Source organism: Talpa europaea (genome assembly GCF_964194135.1).
Source record: "Talpa europaea genome assembly, chromosome: 15".
NCBI lineage: Eukaryota > Metazoa > Chordata > Mammalia > Eulipotyphla > Talpidae > Talpa > Talpa europaea.
The window spans coordinates 8,848,496-8,865,625 of record NC_140083.1 but is presented as its reverse complement, the minus strand read 5'-3'; the positions used below and the strand labels follow the sequence as shown (position 1 = coordinate 8,865,625).

Here is a 17,130-nt window from a genome sequence, read left to right as displayed (position 1 = left end):
AACCAATTTTCAAAATTTTTGGACGTAGCAAGTACTCTCAGGAAAAAGATTGCTTTTGGTTTCATTTATCTCTTTGTGTTTCCATTTCCTCACCATTCTTTTTGTAATACTGTCTTACTGTTATGCTAACTCTTTGATGACTTTTAAGGTTATCATCATATAAAACAAGTTTTCACATTGTCTTCTGTGGAAGATCTGGTCCAAATAATCTAACCCATTATTGGAAATAGGATGTTATGCAATTTCTCTCTTGGCACATGGCTGGCATTTTAAAAATGCTGACTGGATTAATTCAATTATTATAATTTCCCAAACATGCCTGTTTACATTTGTAAAACCTGTCTCCTATGCTCAAAATACACAGAATGCCCACATACTACAATTTGACAGGCTCCAATCAAATGTTACCTTTTCCTCAAAGTGTTTCCTGTTTTCTGTTACCCCAAATCTGCATTCTATCTCTTCCCTCAACCAAATGCTTATAAAGCCTGGTCTGCACCATTTATGAGTACTTAATTAGAAAGAGATGTATTTATACACTTTTTTCTCTCTCCTGTGAATTTGTACTTGTCATTTCTGATATTTGACAAATCCCCTTATTTCCCTCCCAGCTCAGCCCACAGTAATTATAAACAGATTTTTTTTTTTGCAAAATATTACATTCAGTACTTTCAGGTTTGATTCCTAGAGGGATTCTCTAAACACATTGCCAGGATGCAGCCCATCCTAACAACCACTTATACAGCAGTTCAGAATAAGTGGGGTGCGCCCACAAACATACCTCCTACTTCAGAGCTCTGTCACCATGCTGCCCAGGACAGACAGAGGAAGAGAGAGACCAAACAGCAGCTCTGAGCAGACACACAAAGCCAGATACAGAACCCGAGTCTTTTAATTCCATGGGTTCATGCTGGGATGAACCACGATTGCCTCCCCATAGTATTTGTGCCATAGTCCTTCCCTTCCCAGAGGTAATTCTGGAAGCAGACATTCTGTACACGCAAGTCTATGCAGTTCAGGAGTTAGATCAAAAGCAGTAGAGAGAGGGTTTGACCATGTGAGTGTCTGATACACGTCTCAAGTGAAGCTTTTGGGATCTCAGTCCTCCTTACCTCACAACCTTCGTCCCATTTCTCACGACCTGCATGTCCACCATGCAGCCCCCAGTAACATAGGCAGCCAGATTCAATTCAGAGAATTCAGCCTGAAGGAGAAAGCAAAACCAAAAGAATTAGTCAAACACCAATGAGACTAACAAGGACTAACATTTACTGAGTGCTTATAAATGTGCCCGATACACAATTATACCTCATCTGAAATTTAGGAAGTTGGTAACATTTATCTCTTTTTGAAAGGCAAGGAAGCCTAGGTACATGGTGACATGTCTAAAGTCACATAATTAATAAATGGCAAAGGTGGGATTGAAATACACACGTCTCTGATTTAAGGGCCTGTGCTTTTAACCACTGCTGATTTCTGCCTCCTTGAAGGAAGAAGCAGCAACTCTTGCTCCCTGACTATATGAAGCAAAATGCTGTGGAATATAGCATTTCCTCCACATTTCCTCAGCTTCACAAAGTGGTAGTACAGCATTGTAGTTACGCAATCCTGTATCTCTGTTAAGGGAATCTTTGGGCTATCTGCTATCTGGGCCGTCTCCTCACTCCATCCATATGGTTACAGTAGAAGCACCATGTTTGTGCACTGATGTATTGCTTCCCACAGTTGATGGGGTTAGCACCTGAGCCAGGGTGGAGACATAAGATGTCCTTCCATGAGGATTTGGAACTGCTGAGTGATTCATGCAATTTCTTTCTAGGGGGCTATATCATTAATACACAAACATGGGTATAATTGGGTGCCATGTTTTCACCCATCTGGATTGCGGGAGCACAGAAAACAGGGTGGAGAGAGAGAAGAGAAGAGAGAGAGAAGCAGGAAGAGGAGGGAAAGGGTGAAGATAATCACCAAAGGGGTAGGCAGAGGCAAGAGAAGGGAAGTTCTCTTGATGTTTGTGTGCCGATGACGATCCTGCCTTTGGATTTTATGCCTCCTCTATATTCTTAAAGTTCATCTCTCCGTTTGCTTATTTGTTTAAGCAAGCTTTAGTGAAGTTCATGTGCTTGTGATCAGAATCGTATGGAATACACCCCTCCCACCAGGTTATATGCGCACTGGGGATATCGATTCCATGCGATAAACATCTGTAGTGATTTCCTAGGTTTGCTATCACAAAGCACCGCCACTAGGTGGCTTAAACAGCAAAGTACTGTTTTCTCAAGTGCTGGTGGCTAGAAGTCCAAAATCAAGGGGTTGGTAGGTTATGAGAAAGGACTCTCTCTCCTTGGCTTGTAAATGGCCTCTTCTATGTCTCTTCATACCATCCTGTGTGTGTGTCTCTGTAGCCAAAGTTACCCTTCTTCTAAGGACACTGTAGCGGCAGGATGGCCACAGGGCAAGATCTCTATGATCTGAGCAGGCGGAGCAAAGGAGGAGAGAGTCCTGAAGCCCTCAGTGGCTTTTCAGGCTTTTATTGGGATTTGCCAGGTACAAGGCAGGCAGGGGTTCTGGGGGGCCAGGAGGCTGGCAGGCCTCCCAGCCCCCTAGCAAGTCTTCACTCTGTCTGGGCTCTCTGGCGTTCTCTCACATTCTCTCTGCTTCTCTCATGGTTTGTTCTGCTGGCGTCCCCGTGACACCACCCTTATAAGCCCAGTCTCTCAGCACAGGTGTATCCACTTACGCATGCCCACACCCTACTCCAGGTACCCGCCATCAGGCATGCATTCAGGACCACAAGGATCCATCATCCATCCTGATGGCGGGAGGGCAGAAAAGCCTGATACTTTTTCACTTACCCTACAGACACCATTCATGCTGGATTAGGACCCGCTCTAATGACCCAACTTTAACTGGCTTAGCTCTATAAAGATCCTTCTTCCAAATAAAGTCACATTCTGATGTACTGGGGGTTAGGGCTTTAATGCATAGAAAGGTGCAATTCAGCCTATAACCCCATCCTAAAAAAGTTCATAGTACCCTACTGTGTCTTATACACAGTAGATGCTAAAGTTATTTCTTTGGATTTAATCGGTAAAAAAGTAGCAACTCACATGTATGAAATAACCACTGCCTGCCAGCTGCTGTCCTAAGCATTTTCTGTGTGAATTCATTTAATCCTCACACTTGTCCATGTGCCTCTCTCTGGGGCAGAGAGAGGTTAAAGAATGTGTCCACCATCACACAGTAAGGAGAGAGGTAGGATCGAAACCCAGGCAGTCTGGCTCCTGCCTGTGCTTTAAACTGTTGCACATGATCCCCCTCCCCTCTCCTCCCCTCAACTGCTTAGTTGAATAAGGCATTAGGTGGATTACAACTGGGAATTTAGGAATCTAAAAAAACTATTTAAAGAGAAAAACAAGTTTACATTGAAGGGAAATGTAATTTTGCAGTGATTTAAATGCATCCCCTTGGAATCATTTAACAGGAATTATGACCAAAGGCCTAGCCATTTCCCCAGATGGCATTAAAGCAAACCCAGAGTGCTTATGTCTTGCTCTAATTAATAACCTCATTATGCTGTGGCAAGGTGAAATGAAAAAGAGCCCTGTTAATGAGTCCAGGTTAGTAAATAGTGGTAATGACCTAGTTATTAAGTCTAACACCTTAAAAGTTCAGTCCCATCATGTTTAAGATACTTCATTGGCGAGGTTACAAAGAAGAATTAGCAGGAAAAGCTGCTGCTGGAGTGTAAAGTGAAAAAGAAATTAGGAGAAAGTTGCAACACAGCAAGTTTCTGGACCCCAAATAGATGAAGAAAGGGGGCGATCCAGACTCTTGGATGGTAAAATCTCTAACCAAAGGTGAGGAAGCCCTGGGGGCTGTGTTGCTACCCCAATGGAAAGAGAGGTGGCATGTAGATAAGAAGGCACCCCCAGGCTTGGATCTAGGAGTTACAAGTTCATCTTGTTCAGATCAGGGTGTGGAGAATCACTTCCCAATCATGGTTCATGAATAATTAGAGGAGGTAAAGGCCTAAGTTATAGGGTTAGTAAGTTTCTGTAGATCAAGCAAAGAGAACTGGGGTAGCAAAGCAAAGACACCCCTGTGTTTAACTTTCAAAAACTTCATCATGAAAATGAACTCAGAAGTGTCCAAGTCACTTCTCTTTCATGATAACCTTCCTAGAATCTTAAAGAGCTGTCATTATTGAGTTCTCATTAAACTGCAGTGGTTTGAAGTGTGTCTCCCCCAAAGATACATCACATCCTAACTCCAGACACCTGCAAATTTGACTGTCTTTGTAAACAGGGTATTTGCAGATGCAATTAAGGATCTAACGATGATATCATCCTGGATTAGGGAAAGCCCTAAATGCAACAGTAAGTCCTGATAAAAGAGAAGGGGAGACAGAAAGAGACAGGGGTGATGGAGAAGAGATTGGAATTACACTGACAAAAGCCAAGGAACACCAGAAGACACTGGAAGCTGGAAGAGGCAGGAAAGGATCTGTCCCCTAAAATCTTCAAAGGGAGTACAGATTGGGCAATACCTTGATTTCATATTTCTGGCCTCCAAAACTATGAGATAATAAATTTCTGTTGTTTTAAGCTGCCAAGTTTGCACTAATTTATTACAACACTCCTAGGAAACTAATAACATACTTTTGGGAATTGAATGGAATTTCAATACTGCACGCAAATGTGCCAGGGTTCAAAGAAGACTGATGTGGTTAGGTAGGGTTCCTTTATCCAGTTCACCAAACACAAACATGTATGCACATAAGTATACATATTTGTACACACATTCATTCTTTCTCACTCTCTCTCTCTCCATACACACACACACACACACACACACACACACACACACAGAAATACACTGGCTATTCACCTGTATTGTAAAACCCTGCTATCGAAGTCACTTAGGTTTTCTGCATAAGTTAATCATTTGACGTCAAAAACATCTTGGCCCCAACTCTTTTGAATGTGATGTCTTTTTAAATGCTACACACTCAAATATAAGCTGTTCGATATACTAGCTGATGGATGTCGTGAAGTTACTAACTGCTTTAAAGCTCAGTTCTCAGTTTTGACATCTCTAAGATGGAGATGATAATATCAATAACATGTTTTTTAAGGTTTGAAAGGGTCAAGATACTGCACATTAAATACCTAATAATAGAACACAGAAGAGCATCTTCATAAAATCAGTTGCCATTATTAATTTCAAATATTTCATTTTCTCAGTAAGAATAAATGGAATGCATAATAATGATATAACCAGAGAATAAGCGACCCTTTCAACTATAACATAAATTTTAGAAAACTGAAGGATAATATAAAGGTTGTGTCTGCTTATGTCTACAGTGAAATTACAGGACTGTATTTACATTCTCATCTTAAACAACTAGAAAACCAGACAAAATATATTAAGTAATAGTTTTCAGACATGGACAAGGCATTGCAGAACTATGATTCCTGCAAGAAAGAAACAAACAAAATTATCACTATGATTACCCCAGCTTACTGCCTGGAGGCAGTATCCAGGCAAAGAGCAACATGGGCAAATGCCAAGAGAGCTCAACCATCTCACTGAGCTAAGGAGCCAGATATTAGAGTTCAGGGAGGTCAAGGTGGCTAGAATTTGCAGGACAGAGTGTAAATAGGATGCAACAGCACAGAAAAAGACCTCCAGGGGGATCTGCAAGTCTTTGAGTACTAATCTGAGCACATATGAAAAGAAGCTACTCAAGGTGAAGGAAAGAACTGTCAGTGAACAGTAGACTCAACAATCTCCAAAGCATGCAAAGGATTGAGAGTAATTTGTACTTTCACCAACTGGACTATAAAGATTTTATAAAATGAACAGGATCCTCAAAATTTGGTAGTGGAATCGAATTATCCCTGGACTACAGCATGCTCTGGATCTAGGGGGAACAATCTGTATAACTTTGCTTGGAGCCCTCCTGGTTTTCAAACTGAAAGTCCATCTTCCCAGAAATCCCCCCAGTCTGGCTTTTAACTGAAAGTTTCATGTAGGGAGGAGCTCCTTAGCCCAGACAGATTGGAATGATTAATCACTGTCTCTGGATCTGTCCTAAGAAAAAACTAAAAGCATGCCCTGAAGGTATCAAGTTTATTCCAATAAACATTGTTTCATCCCAAAACAAAGTACATTATTTAAAGGAGTACATATTACAAGGACTAGCATAAAATTCTCTATGTAAAATTTAGGATATTTGATGATAGATCATCAAGCATGCAAGGAAGTGGGAAATTATGACCCATAATAAGGAGAAATTAATGACTAAGAACAGGTCCAGAAATAAGAATGGTAGGAAGAGCAGAAATTGAAGATAAAACAACTGGAGGGAAACAAGAGGAAAGAAATGGAAAAATAAAAAAATGGAAAATAGGATTTCTTGATATAGAAATGTAATATCTGAAATGGGAAGTGTCATGCATGATTAGACACTGCAGAAGAAAATACTAGTGAACTTGAAGACAAAGCAATACCAACTATATTAAATGAAGCCCAGGAACAAATATACTGAAAGGATAAAAGAACTTCAGTAGTTACAGCACAATACCAAACCATCAAATATATGTGTAATTGAAATCACAAAATGAGGATGGGGGAAAACATAAAAAAAAAAATTGAAGTGGTCAAAAGTGGGGGAGATGTAAGTACCCGTTTATGATTAAACTCATGTCCAGTTCCAAGAACACACACAGAAAAAGGATGGAACATGTTCAGTTTCCTGTAGGGTTTTTCCTGTAGGGTTCAGTTTCCCTGTAGGCTGCATCCTCATTGGAACTGGCACCTGGTAAGGATGAAATGCTAGGCAGATGTTACTGAGAACATGGGATTTTCATGTTTATTTCCTAATAATTGCATTTGCGATGATGATAATGCTGATGACAGAATAGATAATGGCAATTACAATCATCATTCTGATAATAAGTTGGAGGATGCCATTAGGCCAATAGATCAATGGGAAAGAAACTGAAATGGGGACTTGGCATTGGAGGACTGAGTGGAATGTACACAAGAAATCAAGAATGTGTGGGAATGTGGAGGTAGCAGCTATCAGCCTTGACCGTGCAGGAGGATTTCAACACAAAGAGATGTTGTCCAGAGTTCTTGAGAAAGGCAAGATGCTGGCAGACAGATTGTTCTGGAATCCAAGGGTAGCTGATAAGATACTGGAAATTCCTGTCAGTTAATGAAGACCTATCTTGTCCAGATTGTACCCTTAAACCCTCAGTGTGCCCCTTTACATGGCTTTCTATAGTCCATATATTTTGCAGAGAGAGAGAGAGAGAGAGCAAGAGAGAGAGAAAGAGAGAGAGAGAGAATGAAGCAGCTCACAGGAGAAGGTGGGCAGCCTCTAATACCTCTTCTAATGATAGACAAGTTCTGAACCTCTGCCTATTCTTTGACCTTTCTTGCTGCACCTCAATCAGAAGAACTATTAATCAACTAGTGGGGACATCATGCCACTACTAACAGTGGGCAGGGCCACTGCTTGGCTGAAAAGCCAGGCAACCACAGGTGATTCTGGCTTCTTCTCTGCATCTGAGTGTCCGCTGCTCTGGGTGGTCATTGTGTTAACTTCCTCTCTGGCCTGTAGCTCCTCAAAGACTCTGACCTCAGTACCCATCATCTCTCTGTCACTGTCTCTCCCTTGAGTTGGCAGTAAATTCTGATTCCCAAATAGCCAGATGTTGTGACAGGAATTTTGTTGCCACTTTGCAGGGGGAACGCAATGAGGAACGCAGCAGTTGTGGAGCAGGTTTGCAAGGCAAGACTCTGCTATTTGAACAGAAGTTCTTGAGCCACTTAATGAAAGCACAAAGGCTAGTAAAAGCTGATCATGCAACAATGGTATGAGAAATAAAGCCTGGAGGGTGGGTAGGAATAGGGGACAAATTTTTAGGAGGCACAGGGGACATCGTGATCATGCATCAAGAGCCATTTGCATCAACAAAGTATTTGCTGTGATAACAATCACAGGCAGAGTTACCCCGAGACTACCATGTAGATAGTCACGTAATCAGGTCAACAGTGGCCTAGGCATCCCTGGGCCTGCCTCGTGATATGACCTATATTCTAGGTAGTCAAAGAATATTCTGCTGTGATTTGTAGATAGCAAAGAGGTCACAGTTGCCCATGAGTGGCCAGCTAATAGCTAGCTCATAGGAACCCACAGCCAGATGTTTTGCTCTCTGTTTTCCACAGTTGTGTGGAATGATTTAGTAACAACAAAAATGTATTTAGGAAGTACCACTCACAAGTGAGATTTTGCCTTAAAAGAGGGTAAGAGGCTGCACTGCTTCAGTCTAGAGCCTCAGTTGAGGGTTGGGACCGCAGAGCACAGGCCTACCTTGGTAGACCTCGGCCACTAACACTCAATGGTATTTTGACTCTCATTGGCTGTCTCTCCTTGCATTTCCTGCTACCTTAGGAACCTGGAATAGGGTTGGTAGTGATTGTCAAAATAGGATTAGGGCATTTCTGAGTCATGTGGCAAGTTATCATCAAAATTCCACCCTAATCCCTCACAGATTATTATGTTTATCCCTGGGAATGAAACTGTGTCATGAACCAATTCCTTAAAAATATCAGGATTCTACAGGCACTGTGACCTTCACATCTTAAACTTCTTTCACAGAAAGTCTCATAGAATCTAAGAGACTCATAAAAGGATAAAGAGCAAAGGCAATAATAACAATAATAAATATGGAAAAGCTAAGTCCTACATGGCCAATATCATGCCACATGATTTAGACCCTGACAGTCTGCGTGACACTACTTCTCACCATGCCCTCTACCTCCAGTTCTGACTCACTCTGCCATGGCCACCCCGACCTTCTTTCCACTGTCAAACAGACTGACCAAGCTCTAGGCCCCAAAATCCCAGGTATAAGCAATTCCTGAGCAGACAGCATGGCGGCTTCTTCCAGCTACTCACCTCTGCTCACTACCCCACCCCACCCCCACCCAGCCGCCCAGGTGATTCCCTGCAAAGCACGTGCTGTATTCCCGGTTCATTTCCTTGCTCAGTTCTCAGGTTTGGGGACCCATCTGGCATTAATATTTATAGTCCATCCCAATCAAATATTTAATCGTCTCTCACTAGGACAGAAGCTCCGGGAGGTGGCAAGGGGCAGGCATTTTGTCTGTTTTGTTCACAGCTCTATCCCAGCACCTGGTGGACAGCACAAGTGCTCATTTTGTTCAAAATGAACAAAAGTCCATTTTGCAGATGTTAAAAGTGAGGCCCAGTGAGTCAGTGACTTCGCTCAAAACCACACCCCTGTAATTGCATCAGCGGGAACCCCAACCCAGCAACCCTTCACATTGCACCTCGTGGCTTATGTGAGCTGACCTGGGTTCGATGCCACCAGGCAGGCCTCAGGCATTGCTTGTGCCTGTGGCTGGCCTCCTTTTTATACTTACCCAGGTCCTCTGCACCTCAGCTGGCAGGTCTGTCAGCAAAGCCCACGGGCCCCTGCCCCCTTTCACCACTCTGCCTCTTCCAGGTGCCCCGCCGCTGGCAAACACTTGGCAGGTGGCCCAAGGCCCACTGTCTACAGGATGTATTTCCTGTCGATTTTCCTGAACTGGCCGTGTGTTTCGTTCCAAGGGCCAGGTGGGTTCAAGTAACTCCTTGGCTCACATTTCGGGCCTAACCTCTTTCCACCAGGGAGACTCACCTTGCAGAGAAAAGAGGCCTGAAAGGTGCACAGACTCACTTAATGATCCATTCCAGAGGAGGAAGCCTGCTCCACAGCAGTGCTGGGCATCTCAGTGGAGACCCAGGCCTCCGGCCACTGTGGCTCAGTAAGATTGTCGGCACATGCTGGGCGCATGCAGCGTTTTGATGCTGCCCATTAAAAAATCATGAGAAGATTTAATGCAAGCTGCACCCCCAGGGTGCATATGAGAACAGCTGGGCCCTGCAGAAACATGGCTAGGTTTGAACTTCAGACATGGAGACCCTAAGGTCTCCATGCATCTAAGGTCTGGGACTAGGTACTTCAGAAAGACCAGCAGCTTGAGCACTCAGGGCTAAATGCTGGAAGAACGAAGCAGGGAAGTGGCACATTGAGAGATGTGTGCAGGCGTGGGGGATGGACGTATAGCTCAGAGTGTGGTTAAGCATCTCTGAGGAGGTGACATTTGCACAAGGGACCTGGAGGCAGTGAGGAGGAGTTGAGCATTACCTGGAGGAAGTGAGTTCCTGCAGTGCCAGCAGGCACAGCAGGTTTTCTGTGATCCGGGCAGACGGGTAGAGGAATCCTGGAGCCCTCGCTTTTTAATCCTCTTTCTACACCATTGGTAGTGAGGCAACCAGGTGCAGGGCAGGCAGGGGGGCCGGAGGGCCAGGAGGCTGGCAGGCCTCCTAACTCCCGCAAATCTTCACTCTTTCTGGGCTCTCGGGCATTCTCTCATGGTCTCCACTGGTTTCCACTCACTCTGCTGCTGGGTCCTCTGCCACTCATGCCTCTGCTGCCACGCTCTCTTCTCTGCTCTGTGTCTCTGTGACCCCACCCTTATATGCTCTGCTTCCAGGCTCAGGTGCGCCCACTCACGCACACCCACGCCACACGCCAAGTGCCGCCATCAGGCAGACGTGTAAGACCACAGGTGTTGATTACAGACGCTAATGGCAGCAGGGCTGAAAAAAACTGATCACTTCGATTTACCCTACAGTTCTTCACAAAACGGCAAGACCAAAGGCCTGGGGGTGTGCTTGCTTGAGTTTTTTGTAGTCGTTTTCATTGTGTTAAGTAAACCCAACATAAAATTTGTCATTTTTAAGTATATAATTAAGTCCATTCACATGGTTGTTTGCACATCACCACCACTCACCTCCAGAACATGTTTGTCATTTCCAACAAAAACTTCGCTACCTATTAAAGAAGACTCCCCACTTCCCATCCCTGCTTACCACTAGTATCCACCAGGCTAGGACCTCTGAATTTGCCTCTTGGTTCCTCATATAAATGTAATCAGGAGCATTTGTCTTCTCGTGTCTCACTTATTTCACTGAGCATAATGAATTCAGGAATCATTTCTGTTGAAGTCAGTCTCCGAATTTCCTTTTTGAAGACTGAGTAATATTCCACTGTATGGGTAGACCACATTTTGTTGACCCATTCATCTGTCAGTGAACACTTGGGCTACTTCTACCTTTTGGCTATTGTGAGCAATCTTGTTATAAAGGTGAAATGCTTGCCAATATCTTCACAGTTTACACATTTCTATTCGAGTCTCTGCTTTCAATTCTTTTAGGTCCTCACCCACAGATGGAGTGGCTTGGTCATACAGTAATTCTAACCTTCATTTTTTCAGGAACTGCCAGACTTGATTTGCAAATTTTTCAAAGTGGCTGCACCATTTTGCGTAGCTACCAGCAAGGCACAAGAGTCCTGATGTCTCCACATCCTCCCCCACACTCCTGATTTTCTGTTGCTTGATTCTAAGGAACAGTGAGAAGGTTGGCAGGAATGGATCACATGACTGAACTGGCGTCCACATGACAGACAGAAGGCCAGAGTAGTCTAGCTTTGCAGTGCCTGTGGCATCAGGAAGGATGCTGGTTATAACTCAGAGTGAGATGTGGTACCTTTGGGAGATGTGAGCTGTGGAAGGTCATGACTCAGTTACAGAAAGGAACTCAGACTCATGCTTCCAGCTCCAGAAACATCAGGTCTCCATGATCCTCCCTTCTCCTGACCTGCCAAAGGGTTAAGTAAATGCAAACATGGGCAAAGGCGGTGAAAAGAGATATTTCCTTTCCCTGGCGGATACACCTGATGCAGGAAGCAGACTCGTGCTCCGTGGGAATGAGAGGCTGGCCAGACACGGGCTTTGAGAAGAAAATGAATGTCGCCTGGACACAAGATGGCTTAGCACTTCCCGGGGTAGTTTCTGAGAGCTACTGAACCGCCTAAGGCCCCATCTGTTTTCAATCTTCTTAAAAGGGCCTCGTGTGCTGGCGCCTCTTTAAAATAATGCACACATGGAGTTTCTAAAATGCAGGAGAAAAAAGGTCCAAGCTTTTCCCTGCCGGCACAGCTTATGTGTTTATTTTGGAGCAGGCTTTGGGAGTTCTGAGACCAGACCCAGCTAATTTCTCTTCCTGAGGTTGATTTGAAGTCCCCATAGACTTCTGCTCCAAGCATTTAAAGTAGCTAGGGATGAACTGATCACCCTTCCAAAGCCCTCTAAAATACCAGCAAATGAAGGCCGGACTCAGGACAGGGGAAGCCATAGGGCCGCTTCCCTCCTTGCTAAAGAGTCATTTCCAGATTCCTTTCCCTCAATAGGGACTTGTATGTCTAAAGGTCAAGCTCTTGCCCTCGATGCTCATTCTCTTCCTCAGAACTTTAAAGACAGCAGGGCCAGAGAGGGCTCAGAGCTCACAGGGACCAAATCCCCAAACGGGGCCCCCCACAGGGAAGCATTAGGGAAAAGCACCCTTGTGCATTCCCATGTCCAGAGCTAAGGTGCGGTGACAGGAGCAGGCAGGCCTGCTGGGCCGTCCCCCCAGTGTCAGCCACCCCACACTGTCGACACAAATGCGTGGCCCTGTCCAGGACCATCAAGAGCAGGAAGGGGTCATTTCCGTTCTCCGGTTCAGAGCCATCACCTCATGCAGAATCACACAACCTCAACAACCATGTCCCAGGGGGGATTTTATAAACAACCTTCTGGAACCCGGAGCAGGAAGTGCAGAGAAGATGCTGGGCTGTGTGTCATTGGTGGCCCAGCGGGCACGGCGGATGCCATGATCTGCACAGTCACACCGCTCCATGCACAGGGCCACTTGACACTGCTGATGTGGCAGCAGCAATGCCCGGGGTGACAGTGACGCCGGTTATCAGTCAGAAAAACCATGGCAGAGGCCAACAGAGGAGCCCCGATGTCTTCGGAGAAGGAGAAACAGCAGTGGTGAGGCTGGTAACAGCAAAACTAGGAGGAGCGGGGCCACATGGGTTTGGAGCCACTGACGGTCCCAGTGGCAGTCTCATAATAGAGCACATTTATAATTTAATATTATAAATTATATTTGCATTAGGACTGAACAGTATAATCATCTCAAGCACAGACCATGTGCTGGGTGCTGTTCTAACTATTCATTAATTCTTACAGGAACCCTGTCGGGCATTATTCTGATGCCCACTTCATAGCTGGGCACAATGACATTGAAAACATACATGGTCCCCTACTCAACTATGATTCCACTTGGGGTTTTTCAGCTTCATAATGGTGCAATCGTGATGCACATTCGGTGAACCATCCATGCCTTGAATTTTTTTCCTCTCTCCCTGGACAAGTCATGTGTGACCACACCTTCTCTGGCTACGCTCCAGCTAGCCCTGCCATCACCGAGGAAAATGACCACATGCTACAGACCATTCTTACTGTAGACACTGTCAGGATACTTAGCACTTAGCATAAATGAGGCTGTGTGTTACATGATTTCCCCAACGACAGACGAACCTAAGTGTTGAGCATGTTTAAGGCGGAGGAGGCCAAGCTGTGATCTTCAGTAGCTCAGCTGTATTTAATACATTTTTGCATTATGATATTTTCAACCTATGATGGTTTATTTGTGATGTAACCCCAATATGAGTCAGGGAAGTGCTGTATTTCCCAAGGTCACACAGCTGGGAGGTGACAGACCAAGTCTACAAATACAAATGGTCTGGCTCTAGGGTCCCTGCTCTTAACAACACATCGGGTTGGGCTCCCCAAAACCCAAGGCAAATCCAAGTCCAAGAGGGTAGCAGGCCCAGAGGTCTTAGCAGATAAGAGAATTACTACTGAGGCCCTCCCTGGTGGCGCAAGGAGTTAAGCACTGCACTAGAAAGCAAGCTGCAGCCTCTGCAGCACGAGTTCGATCCCCAGCCAGGCAGGGAGCAACCCACATGGCGCAGCAGACCTCTCCTGTCTCGTCTGCTGCTCCCCTCAGCAGTGTATTTCAGTCTGTCTGCCTGTTCTGCTCCCCACTCTGTCTCTGGTGAGTCCTCTCACCCCCCTTATCTCTGGCCTGTACCCCTGCGTGAATAAATAAATCTTAAAAAAAAAAAAGAGAGAATTACTACTAAAGAGCAAGAGGGGGCCTCCAACACTTTTGCGGGGAGGTTCAGAGAATTAAGGGCCTTCCAGTCCTGCATCAAACAGAGCAGTAATTTTTATTTCTTATTTTGCTTACATTTGGGGTTTTATATAACACTGAGTTGGAAACAAAAAAAGTTCTGTTTGTGCAGGAGTTGTTCCAAAGCAGCGGTGTGGGGAGGCCTGGGTGTTAGACAGCTGTGTTACCGTGTCTTATCTTCCAGATTCCGAGGCTGTGACCTCCGGGAGCCCGCCTCTCTCCAAGCAGGCCAATTCTTAGACACAGCAAGCAGCTCAACTCTCCATGGAGCACAGCTTCCAAATGCAAGCCAAACATCCAGAGCCACCTTCATGGTCAAGGCCTGCCAGCCAGGCCACAATGCCCCTGCCCTCCCGGAGGAGCTGAAATGACTCAAGACAGCCAAGTCTAAACCTGCCTACCCTGCCCGAGAAGCCCCCTACAGGCTCTTGGCCATTTTCCCTTGGTCCCTCCATGCTCTGACCTGCCTTGGCTGTCCAGGTACCGCTCCCAAAGAGGAGGGCCTGTCTCCTGCTTTCAGGGGGACACGAGGATAAGACACCTCTCCCTTCACGGTGGTCATTTCCAGGCCTATGTATCTTACCATACCCCACGAAAACAAGTCCCAAGCGCCTCACACCCACCATTGGTCTGCCTCCACCCAGGCCTGACAGGCTTCCTACTGGCTTTGGGCCTCTGCTGGGTGATGGGCACAGGGCAGGGACCTAAAAAATCAGAATAATTCATCTCCTGGTGATTTTTCTTAAATTTGACTTGTGGAGTTGTGCAGCATCAAGCAGGACCTGGCTTTCCAGGCCCCCATTCTGTTCTTGGGGCTGCCTAGAGAGAGGCCCCTGGGGGAAATCATGAAAACTTCTGCCTGGATGTCCTTTCCTGTAGCATGAGGGAGAAGACCCCGGCCCGGGGCCTGTCCCACAGCCACTGGGATGGCCAAGAGGAGAGAACAGGCAGTGTCTCTTCCTTGTGCTCCGGGGAGCCCACACCATCATCAACTGGAAGCGCCTCCTGATTTCAGGGTGCCACAGGATTTTGGGGTGCCACAGGGATCTCGACACAAAGGGGGCAGGTAGCCTGTGGCTTGTTTCCACCTAGGACAGGCCTCCTCAGCTTGGCACGACTGACTCTCGAGCGGGGCTATTTTCTGTGGGGAGAGGCCATTTTGCACTGCAGGTACCTTAAAGGCAGCTGTGACCACAAGGCAAAAAGGCCAGACGCATCCCCTGCTGGGATGAACAGGAATGTTTCCAGGTATCACTGAATGTTCCTGGAGTCAAAATTGCCCCTGCTTTCCAGGCATCAATGAATGTTCCCGGAACTAAAAGTGCCCCTGGTTGCCAGGCATCACTCAATGCTCTGGGAGTCAACACTGCCCCCAGCTAGTATTACTGACACAGAAGGGAGGATTTAAACTCTGTCCTCAGGTCCCCTCTCCTCTCTCCCCCACCTGTCCCCTTCCTTCCCATCCTCTCTCCCTTCCTCCCCCCTTCCCTGCTCCTCTCCTTCCAAAGATGCTCTGCAGCTTGCAACCCCAGGTACCCTGCGGAACCCCAGTTTCTAAGGGTATGATCAGAAAACAATTGCTAGAGGACGGCTCCAGGCTACAGATCACAGAACAGAACTCAGAGCTCTGTCGGTGTGGAGAGGCTTCCTTTTCAACATGCATTTACCAACTGAGCTCACCTGTGCAGGACCCAACCACCTTACCCATAACTGACCATCCTTCTGAAGTAGGCTCATAGCAAACCCACAGAAGGTGAGACGTGAAAGTTCCTTTGGGGTCACCCAGTGGGCTTCATCTTGGGCTGCTGCGTGGGCACCGTGAGTCTCCCTGAGCTCAGCTGGAAAGCATGCCCTCATGGAGCGGGGGTGCCTGCCCTGGTCAGGCTGGTGGGGCTGGTGGGTAGCAGATGCCTGGGAATGCACCTGTTCCTCTTTTACAACTGAGTCAAGCTGGCTCCAGAGTGCTCTCTGATTTAACTAAAATGAACCAAATGCCTGCAACACGCTAGACATAGGTAGCAGCATTGCTATCGCTCTGTCCACTGTGCAGATAAAGAAATTGAAGCTTGGAGCACCGAGTCACCTGCCCAAAGCTCTGTAGATAAGAGGAGACAGGGCCAGGTTCAGTCCCTTGCTCTTCTGATCCACGCACTGCTTTGCCCGTCATACCAAACTGTCTCAAAAGATGCTTCTTTCTCCTGAGTCAATACAAAATTTTCCCCTGTGCAAATAAAACACTATGGAGTAATAACAGGAATTTGTGAGAATGGGCCTCTTCACTTTCAGATCTTACTATCATTTCCCAATCATTATAGGTCAGGAGCAGTTAAAGGAAGGAAAAGGAAACCAGAAACCACATAGAAAGGGTGCAAGGGCCAGCGGATGGGAACCCAGGAATGAGGGTGCATGAGCAGGGGCGTCAGGAGGATCCAGCTTTAGTGAGTATGGGCAGCTTGGGACCCTGTCAGACAGGAGTTCCAATCCACCTCTGCCAATTGCAAACCACAATGCTGGACCCCACTGGACTTTAGGCTGCTCACTTGGAACAGGTAACTCACAGTGCCACAGCGAGGACAGAGTGAGGCTGGATCTGACAAACGCCTGGCATCAATGAATGTTCCCGGAGTTAAAACTGCCCCAGATTTCCAGGCATTACTTTGTTCCAGGCATTACTCTGTTCCAGGCATTACGTTGTTGTGTGGGGACACACTGTCATCATTATTATTGGCATCATACCCTTAATTTCATGCTGGTGTTTAAGGGGGAGAAGCCTAGTTCTGAACTGATTGGAGGCCACAAAAAATGAGTGGGGAGAGACTTGGATTATAGAGGGATGGGTGAATAAATACACGGAAAGGTATACGGGTGATGGAAGGGAAGGTACAAACAGTCACAGAAATATAGAACATTGTGGAAGCCGAGGGAAAGTCACTGTGAAAGGAGACCATCGAAATGAA

The 17,130-nt window shown here is 46.0% G+C and overlaps 1 protein-coding gene across 1 annotated transcript in view; it reads right to left on the bottom strand.

Moving 5' to 3' along the window:
* The window catches only part of SYN3 (synapsin III), a gene marked incomplete at its 5' end in the record, with an annotated part of 340,756 nt that overhangs the window by 294,052 nt on the left and 29,574 nt on the right, over window positions 1-17,130 (bottom strand). The window contains one exon of the mRNA XM_084255436.1: window positions 1,113-1,204. Coding sequence (XP_084111562.1) covers window positions 1,113-1,204 — 92 coding nt within the window. The remainder of the gene's footprint in view (window positions 1-1,112; window positions 1,205-17,130) is intronic.